At 45.3% G+C, this 13,685-nt stretch overlaps 1 protein-coding gene across 1 annotated transcript; it reads right to left on the reverse strand.

The window, feature by feature from the left end:
- Window positions 1-784: 784 nt before the first annotated feature.
- On the reverse strand, window positions 785-13,164 carry LOC149979593 (uncharacterized). Its single transcript, XM_090189053.1, has 2 exons — window positions 12,528-13,164; window positions 785-1,458 (listed from the first exon to the last, which is right to left on the reverse strand). Exons 1-2 carry the CDS (start codon window positions 13,090-13,092, stop codon window positions 785-787), a joined length of 1,239 nt encoding a protein of 412 aa, XP_090045179.1. The 5' UTR covers window positions 13,093-13,164.
- Between the last annotated feature and the right edge of the window lie 521 nt (window positions 13,165-13,685).

The raw sequence follows: 13,685 nt of genomic DNA on the forward strand, positions 1-13,685 counted from the left end.
TGGTTAGGAGGAGACAAGGCACAGCTGGGGGAAAGAGGGGGAGAAAAGGTAACCTAACAACGACCAGCAGAGGGAGACAGGGTGAAGGGAAAGGACAGAGACAAGACACAACATGACAGTACATGACATGAACTCTGTGAAGCATTTATTTGTGCGTCATTTTTTGAGGCTGGTAACTCTAATGAACTTCTCTTCAGCAGAGGTAACTCTGGGTCTTCCTTTCCTGTGGCGGTCCTCATGAGAGCCAACATATAGCTTGATGTTTTTTGCCATTTGCACCTGAAGAAACTTTCAAAGTTCTTGAAATTTCGCGCATTGACCGACCATGTCTAAAAGTAATGATGGACTGTATTTTCTCTTTGCTTATTTGGCCTGTACTTGCCATAGGTGGTCTTGGTCTTTTACCAAATAGGGCTATCTTTTGTATACCACCCCTACCTTGTCACAACACAACTGATTGCTCAAACGCATTAAGGAAAGAAATTCCACAAATAAACATTTAACAAGGCACACCTGTTAGTTGAAATGCATTCTAGGTGACTACCTCATGAAGCTGTTTGAGAGAATGCCAAGACTGTGCAAAGGGTGGCTACTTTGAAGAATCTCAAATTGAAAGTATATTTTGATTTAACACTTTTTTGTTTACTACATGATTCCAAGTGTTATTTCATAGTATTGATGTCTTCAACATTATTCTACAATTTAGAAAATAGTAAAAATAAAGAAAACCCCTTGAATATGTAGGTCTCCAAAATATTTTCTGGTACTGTGCGTACTGTACATGTCAGTGTGTAGACAAACCTTTGATGCAATATTGTCTGATTGTTTCCAGTGTCTTTTCCTGGTCAAACGTCTCTTTTCTCCCCTCAGCCCTCATGTCGTTATCTATCTTGGAGCGAACAAAGTAGAACTTCTTCTTCCTCTTCTGGATCTCCTTGGCCAGAGTAATGTCATTGGCTCTGAATCGCTCTGATGAGACTATGATGAAGAAATCAAAGCGATCGAATTCAACTTTCTGAAGGTACTCTTCTGGTTTGAAGTTAGCGGTGCCAATACCAGGGAGATCCCAAACTTTCATATTTGGGTATTTTGGGTGGGGGTAAGCCTTTGCCTCCATGGTGGTTTCCACCACACCAGTTGGAGCAGCGCCGTCATCATTATACTTCATGTCTCTGAACGCATTGACAAAGGTAGATTTACCGGAGCCTGTCTCTCCTGTGACAGCAATATTCAGCTCCACATTATTAAACAAATGCTCTTTAATCTTGCATGCAGCTGTGATCAGGCTGTTATTCAATGCTTCTTCAATCTCTTTTCCTAGTGCTGAAAGTTCTTTGTCATCAATATTCTCCATAATGCTATTCATGGCAATCGTATTTCCAATAAATGCAAGTGAATGTATGTTTGACAATGGTGAGACTAGGAACAACAGGATATGCCACAGTATGTATATGATAACTCAGTCTTAGAACACGCCCACATACCAACAAACACACACACACACACACAAGTTTAAAAACAGGTACACCCATAACTGGACATGTGTATATTGAACACATTTAATTTTGGCCTGTCTGGTGACATAACCAGGCAAAGTTTATGTTTTCCCCTCCCCATTCAGACCACTGTTGTGGAAAATCTAACCAGAAAGGAAGAGAGACTGCAGACTCTTCAAAACAATTTTTTTTATTGTAAGATTTGCAAATCTGGAACAGTTTACAATCACTCAAAATGTGCAGAGTTAAGAACCCAATGAAATACAACCCCACTTTTGGGTGGTGTGACAACCAATAGCTGTGAGGAAACATTAGGTGGTGACACGAATGCACAGAAACTGTTTCTAAAAGGAACCGAAACCATAGACAAAGAGGAAGTGTTCTAGCAGCAAATATCTGATGGAGAACATTTGTGCTACAAAACCAGGACATTTCCATGTTTTCAAATAATGTCTAATCTTCAAGGCTAATCTTATGTTTGCAAGACTGCAGGGGGTGAAATGAAAATAGTATTGTTCCAAGTAAGCTCAAACTTTTTCGTGATTTGACAGTTACTTTTCACAGTTCTACTAGAGTCTACAGCATCCTACAGTATAATATTACTCATTTTACTGCTGAAACTTTTCATCATCAATATTCTCCCTCATTTCATTCATGGCAAGTGAATGTATGTTCTACAATGGCGAGACTAGGAACAACTACTTTTTACAGTTCTACTAGAGTCTACAGCGTCCTACAGTATAATATTACTTAGGCCATAGATCAAATTGAAATCAAATTGAAACCATACATCGATGATTTTAGTAGTTTTTGCTTGTATTGAATATGCCACTACACAGTATGTTAACCTCTAGCGACGAGCAATCCCGTATCAGGGAGCGTAATCATAGCCTCAAGCGCATTACCATACCGCAACGTTTCCTATTCATGAAAATCGGAAATGAAATGAAATAAATATATTGAAACACAAGCTTAACCTTTTGTTAACAACACTGTCATCTCAGAATTTCAAAATGTGCGTTACAGCCAACGCTAGACAAGCATTTGTGTAAGTTTAGCATGGCATAATGCCATGCTAGGCTGTGCTGGCAGCAGGCAACATTTTCACAAAAATAAGAAAAGCAACCAAATTAAATCATTTACCTTTGAAGAACTTCAGATGCTTTCACTCAGGAGACTCCCAGTTAAATAGCAAATGTTCCTTTTTTCCAAAAAAGCCTGCTTGGCTGAGAAATCGACAGAAAAATACTTCAACTATAATGCATTAGCATAACGCAACTTTTTCTATTCATGAAAATCGCAAATTAAATGAAATAAATATATTGAAACACAAGCTTAGCCTTTTGTTAACAACACTGTCATCTCAGATTTTCAAAATATGCTTTTCAACCAAAGCTACACAAGCACTTGTGTAAGAGTATTGATAGCCTAGCGTTCAGCAGGCAACATTTTCACAAAAACAAGAAAAGCATTCAAATAAAATAATTTACCTTTGAAGAACTTCGAATGATTTCAATGACGAGACTCTCAGTTAGATGGCAAATGTTCCAAAAAGATTATTTGTATTTATGATAGTTCTGACAATATAATGGCGTAGCAGTTCAGACGTCTTTGTCTTCGTCTTGTCGTGTCCCGTGTAAACATATATTTTTTCCCCGTTGTATATATTTAGTATATATTGTTTTATATTTTTAACCTCAGTTTCAACATACTCTCCTGCAACCCGCCTCACCCAATATGCTATGGATCTGCTATTTTCTATACTTTAGATCCAGAAGCCCCAATTGAAGCTAGCCAGCTAAATAGCTATTAGCTAATAGTCAGTTAGCCACTGCTAGCGGTCATCAGCTAACCTTTGCCTGGTCAACTCCTGCCAGTCTGCAGATCACGTTTCAACCCAGAGCATACCGGACTGCTGCTTCGCCACATCTCCGGTTTCCTACCGCAAGCACTGGACCTTTTCACCTGGATCATTGCAGCTAGCTAGCTGCTATCCAAGTGGCTACCCCCTGGCTAACGTTTCTGTCCCAAAGCAAGCACCAGTGAGCCTGGAATCAGCCTCGTGCTAGGCCCATCATCCGGCTAGCTGAAGAGGTCTATCAGCCAATCCTTGGGCTACAATGCATATTTTGCCAATTAGCCTGAACCCCTTTTACTGTCTACACGGAGCCCTGCCCCGGCCCGCTAGCTGTCTGAATCGCCATGTCTCCAGCTCGCCTAGCCTCCCACTGGTCCCTATGATCACTCGGCTACACATTCCTCTCCCTAATGTCAATATATCTTGTTCATTGCTGTTTTGGTTAGTAATTATTGTCATATTTCACTGTAGAGACTCCAGCCCTGCTCAATATGCCTTAGCTAGCCCGTTTGTCTCACCTCCCACACACACCTCACCTGGTCTAAATGATGTCTCTAGAGACAAAACCTCTCTCATCGTCACTCAATGCCTAGGTATACCACCACTGTATTCACATCCTACTATACCCTTGTCTGTACATTATGCCTTGAATCTATTCTTCCGTGCCCGGAAACCTGTTCCTTTTACTCTCTGTTCCAAATGCACTAGACGACCAGTCTTTAGCCATACCTTTATCCTACTCCTCCTCTGTTCCTCTGGTGATGTAGAGGTTAATCTAGGCCCTGCAGCGCCAAGCTCCACTCCTATTCCCCAGGCGCTCTCATTTGTTAACTTATGTAAATGTAAAAGCCTTGGTTTCATGCATGTTAACTTCAGAAACCTCCTCCCTAAATTTGTTTACTCACTGCTTTAGCACACTCTGCCAACCTGGATGTACTAGCCATGTCTGAATCCTGGCTTAGGAAGGCCACGAAAAATCCTGACATATTGACCTCATTCCGTCAGCAGAGGATGCCTGGTTATTCTTTAAAAGTGCTTACTTCACCATCTTAAATAAGCATGCCCCTTTCAATAAAATGTAGAACCGGGAACAGATATAGCCCTTGGTTCACTTCAGACCTGACTGCCCTCGACCATCACAAAAATATCCTGTGGCATACTGCATTAGCATCGAATAGCCCCACGATATGCAACTTTTCAAGGAAGTTAAGAACCATTATACACATTATAGTTTAATTACATTTTAGGGTAACTGGGGATTACATTGAAAAAAAATTTGACAGGTTGAAACAAAGTTTAGGGGAGCAGTTAGATTATTAAGAATATAAGCTTTCAACCGATATACAGTGCCTTGCGAAAGTATTCGGCCCCCTTGAACTTTGCGACCTTTTGCCACATTTCAGGCTTCAAACATAAAGAAATAAAACTGTATTATTTTGTGAAGAATCAACAACAAGTGGGACACAATCATGAAGTGGAACGACATTTATTGGATATTTCAAACTTTTTTAACAAATCAAAAACTGAAAAATTGGGCGTGCAAAATTATTCAGCCCCCTTAAGTTAATACTTTGTAGCGCCACCTTTTGCTGCGATTACAGCTGTAAGTCGCTTGGGGTATGTCTCTATCAGTTTTGCACATCGAGAGACTGACATTTTTTCCCATTTCTCCTTGCAAAACAGCTCGAGCTCAGTGAGGTTGGATGGAGAGCATTTATGAACAGCAGTTTTCAGTTCTTTCCACAGATTCTCGATTGGATTCAGGTCTGGACTTTGACTTGGCCATTCTAACACCTGGATATGTTTATTTTTGAACCATTCCATTGTAGATTTTGCTTTATGTTTTGGATCATTGTCTTGTTGGAAGACAAATCTCCGTCCCAGTCTCAGGTCTTTTGCAGACTCCATCAGGTTTTCTTCCAGAATGGTCCTGTATTTGGCTCCATCCATCTTCCCATCAATTTTAACCATCTTCCCTGTCCCTGCTGAAGAAAAGCAGGCCCAAACCATGATGCTGCCACCACCATGTTTGACAGTGGGCATGGTGTGTTCAGGGTGATGAGCTGTGTTGCTTTTACGCCAAACATAACGTTTTGCATTGTTGCCAAAAAGTTCAATTATGGTTTCATCTGACCAGAGCACCTTCTTCCACATGTTTGGTGTGTCTCCCAGGTGGCTTGTGGCAAACTTTAAACGACACTTTTTATGGATATCTTTAAGAAATGGCTTTCTTCTTGCCACTCTTCCATAAAGGCCAGATTTGTGCAATATACGACTGATTGTTGTCCTATGGACAGAGTCTCCCACCTCAGCTGTAGATCTCTGCAGTTCATCCAGAGTGATCATGGGCCTCTTGGCTGCATCTCTGATCAGTCTTCTCCTTGTATGAGCTGAAAGTTTAGAGGGACGGCCAGGTCTTGGTAGATTTGCAGTGGTCTGATACTCCTTCCATTTCAATATTATTGCTTGCACAGTGCTCCTTGGGATGTTTAAAGCTTGGGAAATCTTTTTGTATCCAAATCCGGCTTTAAACTTCTTCACAACAGTATCTCGGACCTGCCTGGTGTGTTCCTTGTTCTTCATGATGCTCTCTGCGCTTTTAACGGACCTCTGAGACTATCACAGTGCAGGTGCATTTATACGGAGACTTGATTACACACAGGTGGATTGTATTTATCACCATTAGTCATTTAGGTCAACATTGGATCATTCAGAGATCCTCACTGAACTTCTGGAGAGAGTTTGCTGCACTGAAAGTAAAGGGGACTGAATAATTTTGCACGCCCAATTTTTCAGTTTTTGATTTGTTAAAAAGTTTGAAATATCCAATAAATGTCGTTCCACTTCATGATTGTGTCCCACTTGTTGTTGATTCTTCACAAAAAAAATACAGTTTTATATCTTTATGTTTGAAGCCTGAAATGTGGCAAAAGGTCGCAAAGTTCAAGGGGGACGAATACTTTCGCAAGGCACTGTATATCGGTTGAAAGCTTATATTTTTAATAATCTAACATTTTATGATTATTTATTTGAATTGCGCGCCCTCCAGTTTCACCGGCAGTTGTCCAGCAAGCGGGATGCCTTGCCCAAAGAAGTTTTAAGTGTGCCTTGAATTCTAAATAGTTCACAGTGTCATCAGCACAGCACCTCCAGACCATCACACCTCCTCCTCCATGCTTCACGGTGGGAACCACACATGTAGAAACCATCCGTTCACCTACTCTGCATTCCAAAAAGACACGGCGGTTGGAACCAAAAATCTCAATTTTGGACTCCAGACCAAAGGACAGGTTTCCACCTTTCTAATGTCCATTTCTCGTGTTTCTTGGCCCAAGCAAGTAACTTCTTATTATTGGTGTCATTTAGTAGTGGTTTCTTTGCAGCAATTCAACCATGAAGGCCTGATTCAGGCAGTCTCCTCTGAACAGTTGATGTTGAGATGTGTCTGTTTCTTGAACTGTTACGGTGCGTGAATGAGGACCCAAAAGCGAATTAACTTAAACAGAGCTTCTTTAATTACCAAACATAGGTAGGCTCAGACGGACCGGCAGATTCCGACAGGACAAGACAAGGTTACAGCAAACATGACGACAGTCTGGTTCAGGCATGAAACACAACAAACAAGAATCCGACAAAGACAGGAGCAGAAACAGAGAGAGATATAGGGACCTAATCAGAGGGAAAAAGGGAACAGGTGGGAAAAGGGGTGACGAGGTGGTTAGGAGGAGACAAGGCACAGCTGGGGGAAAGAGGGGGAGAAAAGGTAACCTAACAACGACCAGCAGAGGGAGACAGGGTGAAGGGAAAGGACAGAGACAAGACACAACATGACAGTACATGACAGTACCCCCCCACTCACCGAGCGCCTCCTGGCGCACTCGAGGAGGAAACCTGGCGGCAACGGAGGAAATCCTCGATCAGCGCACGGTCCAGCACGTCCCGAGAGGGAACCCAACTCCTCTCCTCAGGACCGTACCCCTCCTAATCTACGAGGTACTGGTGACCACGGCCCCGAGGACGCATGTCCAAAATTCTACGGACCCTGTAGATGGGTGCGCCCTCGACAAGGATGGGGGGGGGGGGGGAAGACGAGCGGGGGCGCGAAGGACGGGCTTGATGCAGGAGACATGGAAGACCGGGTGGACGCGACGAAGGTATCGCGGAAGAAGAAGTCGAACTGCGACAGGATTAATGACCCGAGAAATACGGAACGGACCAATGAACCGCGGGGTCAACTTGCGAGAAGCCGTCTTAAGGGGAAGGTTCTGAGTGGAGAGCCAAACTCTCTGACCGCGACAATATCTAGGACTCTTAGTTCTACGCTTATTAGCAGCCCTCACAGTCTGCGTCCTATAACGGCAAAGTGCAGACCTGACCCTCTTCCAGGTGCGCTCGCAACGTTGGACAAAAGCCTGAGCGGAGGGGACGCTGGACTCGGCGAACTGAGATGAGAACAGCGGAGGCTGGTACCCGAGGCTACTCTGAAAAGGAGATAGCCCGGTCGCAGACGAAGGAAGCGAGTTGTGGGCGTATTCTGCCCAGGGGAGCTGTTCTGACCAAGACGCAGGGTTGCGAAAAGAAAGACTGCGTAAGATGCGACCAATAGTCTGATTGGCCCGTTCTGCTTGACCGTTAGACTGGGGGTGAAAGCCGGAAGAGAGACTGACGGAAGCCCCAATCAAACGGCAAAACTCCCTCCAAAATTGAGACGTGAATTGCGGACCTCTGTCCGAAACGACGTCTGACGGAAGGCCATGAATTCTGAAAACATTCTCGATGATGATTTGTGCCGTCTCTTTAGCAGAAGGAAGCTTAGCAAGGGGAATGAAATGAGCCGCCTTAGAGAACCTATCGACAACCGTAAGAATAACAGTCTTCCCCGCTGACGAAGGCAGTCCGGTGACAAAATCTAAGGCGATGTGAGACCACGGTCGAGAGGGAATAGGAAGCGGCCTGAGACGGCCGGCAGGAGGAGAGTTACCGGACTTAGTCTGCGCGCAGACCGAACAAGCAGCCACGAAACGACGCGTGTCATGCTCCCGGGTGGGCCACCAAAAACGCTGGCGAATGGAAGCAAGCGTACCCCGAACGCCAGGGTGGCCGGCTAACTTGGCAGAGTGAGCCCACTGAAGAACGGCCAGACGAGTAGGAACGGGAACGAAAAGAAGGTTCCTAGGACAAGCGCGCGGCGACGGAGTGTGAGTGAGCGCTTGCTTTACCTGCCTCTCAATTCCCCAGACAGTCAACCCGACAACACGCCCCTCAGGGAGAATCCCCTCGGGGTCAGTGGAGGCTACTGAAGAACTGAAGAGACGAGACAAAGCATCAGGCTTGGTGTTCTTAGAGCCCGGACGATAAGAAATCACGAACTCGAAACGAGCGAAAAACAGCGCCCAACGCGCCTGACGCGCATTAAGTCGTTTGGCAGAACGGATGTACTCAAGGTTCCTATGGTCAGTCCAAACGACAAAAGGAACGGTCGCCCCCTCCAACCACTGTCGCCATTCGCCTAGGGCTAACCGGATGGCGAGCAGTTCGCGGTTACCCACATCATAGTTACGTTCCGACGGCGACAGGCGATGAGAAAAATACGCGCATGGGTGGACCTTGTCGTCAGAGAGGGAGCGCTGAGAAAGAATGGCTCCCACGCCCACCTCTGACGCGTCAACCTCGACAACGAACTGTCTAGAGACGTCAGGTGTAACAAGGATAGGAGCGGATGTAAAACGATTCTTGAGGAGATCAAAAGCTCCCTGGGCGGAAACGGACCACTTAAAGCACGTCTTGACAGAAGTAAGGGCTGTGAGAGGAGCTGCCACCTGACCGAAATTACGGATGAAACGACGATAGAAGTTCGCGAAGCCGAGAAAGCGCTGCAGCTCGACGCGTGACTTAGGGACGGGCCAATCAATGACAGCTTGGACCTTAGCGGGATCCATCTTAATGCCTTCAGCGGAAATAACAGAACCGAGAAATGTGACGGAGGAGGCATGAAAAGTGCACTTCTCAGCCTTCACAAAAAGACAATTCTCTAAAAGGCGCTGGAGGACACGTCGAACGTGCTGAACATGAATCTGGAGTGACGGTGAAAAAATCAGGATATCGTCAAGGTAAACGAAAACAAAGATGTTCAGCATGTCTCTCAGGACATCATTGACTAATGCCTGAAAGACAGCTGGAGCGTTAGCGAGGCCGAAAGGAAGAACCCGGTATTCAAAGTGCCCTAACGGAGTGTTAAACGCCGTCTTCCACTCGTCCCCCTCCCTGATGCGCACGAGATGGTAAGCGTTACGAAGGTCCAACTTAGTGAAAAACCTGGCTCCCTGCAGGATCTCGAAGGCTGAAGACATAAGAGGAAGCGGATAACGATTCTTCTCTGTTATGTCATTCAGCCCTCGATAATCTATGCAGGGGCGCAGAGACCAGTCCTTCTTCTTGACAAAAAAAAACCCCGCTCCGGCGGGAGAGGAGGAGGGGACTATGGTACCGGCGTCAAGAGCTACAGACAAATAATCTTCGAGAGCCTTACGTTCGGGAGCCGACAGAGAGTATAGTCTACCCCGGGGGGGGGGGTGGTTCCCGGAAGGAGATCAATACTACAATCATACGACCGGTGTGGAGGAAGAGAGGTGGCCCTGGACCGACTGAACACCGTGCGCAGATCGTGATATTCCTCCGGCACCCCTGTCAAATCACCAGGCTCCTCCTGTGAAGAAGAGACAGAGGAAACAGGAGGGATAGCAGACATTAAACATTTCACATGACAAGAGACGTTCCAGGAGAGGATAGAATTACTAGACCAATTAATGGAAGGATTATGACAAACTAGCCAGGGATGGCCCAAAACAACAGGTGTAAAAGGTGAACGAAAAATTAAAAAAGAAATGGTTTCACTATGATTACCAGAAACAGTGAGGGTTAAAGGTAGCGTCTCACGCTGAATCCTGGGGAGAGGACTACCATCCAGGGCGAACAAGGCCGTGGGCTCCTTTAACTGTCTGAGAGGAATGTCATGTTCCCGAGCCCAGGTCTCGTCCATAAAACAGCCCTCCGCCCCAGAGTCTATTAAGGCACTGCAGGAAGCTGACGAACCGGTCCAGCGTAGATGGACCGACAAGGTAGTGCAGGATCTTGAAGGAGAGACAGGAGTAGTAGCGCTCACCAGTAGCCCTCCGCTTACTGACGAGCTCTGGCCTTTTACTGGACATGAAGTGACAAAATGACCAGCGGAACCGCAATAGAGACAGAGGCGGTTGGTGATTCTCCGTTCCCTCTCCTTAGTCGAGATGCGGATACCTCCCAGCTGCATGGGCTCAGCACCCGAGCCGGCAGAGGAAGATGGTAGTGATGCGGCGAGGGGGGCAACGGAGAACGCAAGCTCCTTTCCACGAGCTCGGTGACGAAGATCAACCCGTCGCTCAATGCGAATAGCGAGTTCAATCAAGGAATCCACGCTGGAAGGAACCTCCCGGGAGAGAATCTCATCCTTTACCTCTGCGCGGAGACCCTCCAGAAAACGAGCGAGCAAAGCCGGCTCGTTCCAGCCACTGGAGGCAGCAAGAGTGCGAAACTCAATAGAGTAGTCTGTTATGGATCGATTATCTTGACATAGGGAAGACAGGGCCCTGGAAGCCTCCTCCCCAAAAACAGATCGATCAAAAACCCGTATCATCTCCTCCTTAAAGTCCTGATACTGGTTAGTACACTCAGCCCTTGCCTCCCAGATTGCCGTGCCCCACTCACGAGCCCGTCCAATAAGGAGAGATATGACGTAGGCGACACGAGCAGTGCTCCTGGAGTAAGTGTTGGGCTGGAGAGTAAACACAATATCACACTGGGTGAGGAACGAGCGGCATTCAGTGGGCTCCCCAGAGTAACACGGCGGGTTATTGATTCTGGGCTCCGGAGATTCGAAAGCCCTGGAAGTGGCCGGTGGATCGAGGCGGAGATGGTGAACCTGTTCTGTGAGGTTGGAGACTTGGGTGGCCAGGGTCTCAACGGCATGTCGAGCAGCAGACACTTCCTGCTCGTGTCTGCCTAGCATCGCTCCCTGGATCCCGACGGCTGAGTGGAGAGGATCCGAAGTCGCTGGGTCCATTCTTGGTCGGATTCTTCTGTTACGGTGCGTGAATGAGGACCCAAAAGCGAATTAACTTAAACAGAGCTTCTTTAATTACCAAACATAGGTAGGCTCAGACGGACCGGCAGATTCCGACAGGACAAGACAAGGTTACAGCAAACATGACGACAGTCTGGTTCAGGCATGAAACACAACAAACAAGAATCCGACAAAGACAGGAGCAGAAACAGAGAGAGATATAGGGACCTAATCAGAGGGAAAAAGGGAACAGGTGGGAAAAGGGGTGACGAGGTGGTTAGGAGGAGACAAGGCACAGCTGGGGGAAAGAGGGGGAGAAAAGGTAACCTAACAACGACCAGCAGAGGGAGACAGGGTGAAGGGAAAGGACAGAGACAAGACACAACATGACAGTACATGACATGAACTCTGTGAAGCATTTATTTGTGCGTCATTTTTTGAGGCTGGTAACTCTAATGAACTTCTCTTCAGCAGAGGTAACTCTGGGTCTTCCTTTCCTGTGGCGGTCCTCATGAGAGCCAACATATAGCTTGATGTTTTTTGCCATTTGCACCTGAAGAAACTTTCAAAGTTCTTGAAATTTCGCGCATTGACCGACCATGTCTAAAAGTAATGATGGACTGTATTTTCTCTTTGCTTATTTGGCCTGTACTTGCCATAGGTGGTCTTGGTCTTTTACCAAATAGGGCTATCTTTTGTATACCACCCCTACCTTGTCACAACACAACTGATTGCTCAAACGCATTAAGGAAAGAAATTCCACAAATAAACATTTAACAAGGCACACCTGTTAGTTGAAATGCATTCTAGGTGACTACCTCATGAAGCTGTTTGAGAGAATGCCAAGACTGTGCAAAGGGTGGCTACTTTGAAGAATCTCAAATTGAAAGTATATTTTGATTTAACACTTTTTTGTTTACTACATGATTCCAAGTGTTATTTCATAGTATTGATGTCTTCAACATTATTCTACAATGTAGAAAATAGTAAAAATAAAGAAAACCCCTTGAATATGTAGGTCTCTAAAATGTTTTCTGGTACTGTGCGTACTGTACATGTCAGTGTGTAGACAAACCTTTGATGCAATATTGTCTGATTGTTTCCAGTGTCTTTTCCTGGTCAAACGTCTCTTTTCTCCCCTCAGCCCTCATGTCGTTATCTATCTTGGAGCGAACAAAGTAGAACTTCTTCTTCCTCTTCTGGATCTCCTTGGCCAGAGTAATGTCATTGGCTCTGAATCGCTCTGATGAGACTATGATGAAGAAATCAAAGCGATCGAATTCAACTTTCTGAAGGTACTCTTCTGGTTTGAAGTTAGCGGTGCCAATACCAGGGAGATCCCAAACTTTCATATTTGGGTATTTTGGGTGGGGGTAAGCCTTTGCCTCCATGGTGGTTTCCACCACACCAGTTGGAGCAGCGCCGTCATCATTATACTTCATGTCTCTGAACGCATTGACAAAGGTAGATTTACCGGAGCCTGTCTCTCCTGTGACAGCAATATTCAGCTCCACATTATTAAACAAATGCTCTTTAATCTTGCATGCAGCTGTGATCAGGCTGTTATTCAATGCTTCTTCAATCTCTTTTCCTAGTGCTGAAAGTTCTTTGTCATCAATATTCTCCATAATGCTATTCATGGCAATCGTATTTCCAATAAATGCAAGTGAATGTATGTTTGACAATGGTGAGACTAGGAACAACAGGATATGCCACAGTATGTATATGATAACTCAGTCTTAGAACACGCCCACATACCAACAAACACACACACACACACACAAGTTTAAAAACAGGTACACCCATAACTGGACATGTGTATATTGAACACATTTAATTTTGGCCTGTCTGGTGACATAACCAGGCAAAGTTTATGTTTTCCCCTCCCCATTCAGACCACTGTTGTGGAAAATCTAACCAGAAAGGAAGAGAGACTGCAGACTCTTCAAAACAATTTTTTTTATTGTAAGATTTGCAAATCTGGAACAGTTTACAATCACTCAAAATGTGCAGAGTTAAGAACCCAATGAAATACAACCCCACTTTTGGGTGGTGTGACAACCAATAGCTGTGAGGAAACATTAGGTGGTGACACGAATGCACAGAAACTGTTTCTAAAAGGAACCGAAACCATAGACAAAGAGGAAGTGTTCTAGCAGCAAATATCTGATGGAGAACATTTGTGCTACAAAACCAGGACATTTCCATGTTTTCAAATAATGTCTAATCTTCA

The sequence above is a fragment of the Oncorhynchus mykiss genome, chromosome 11 (assembly GCF_057628025.1).
Source record: "Oncorhynchus mykiss isolate SJ-2025 chromosome 11, ASM5762802v1, whole genome shotgun sequence".
NCBI lineage: Eukaryota > Metazoa > Chordata > Actinopteri > Salmoniformes > Salmonidae > Oncorhynchus > Oncorhynchus mykiss.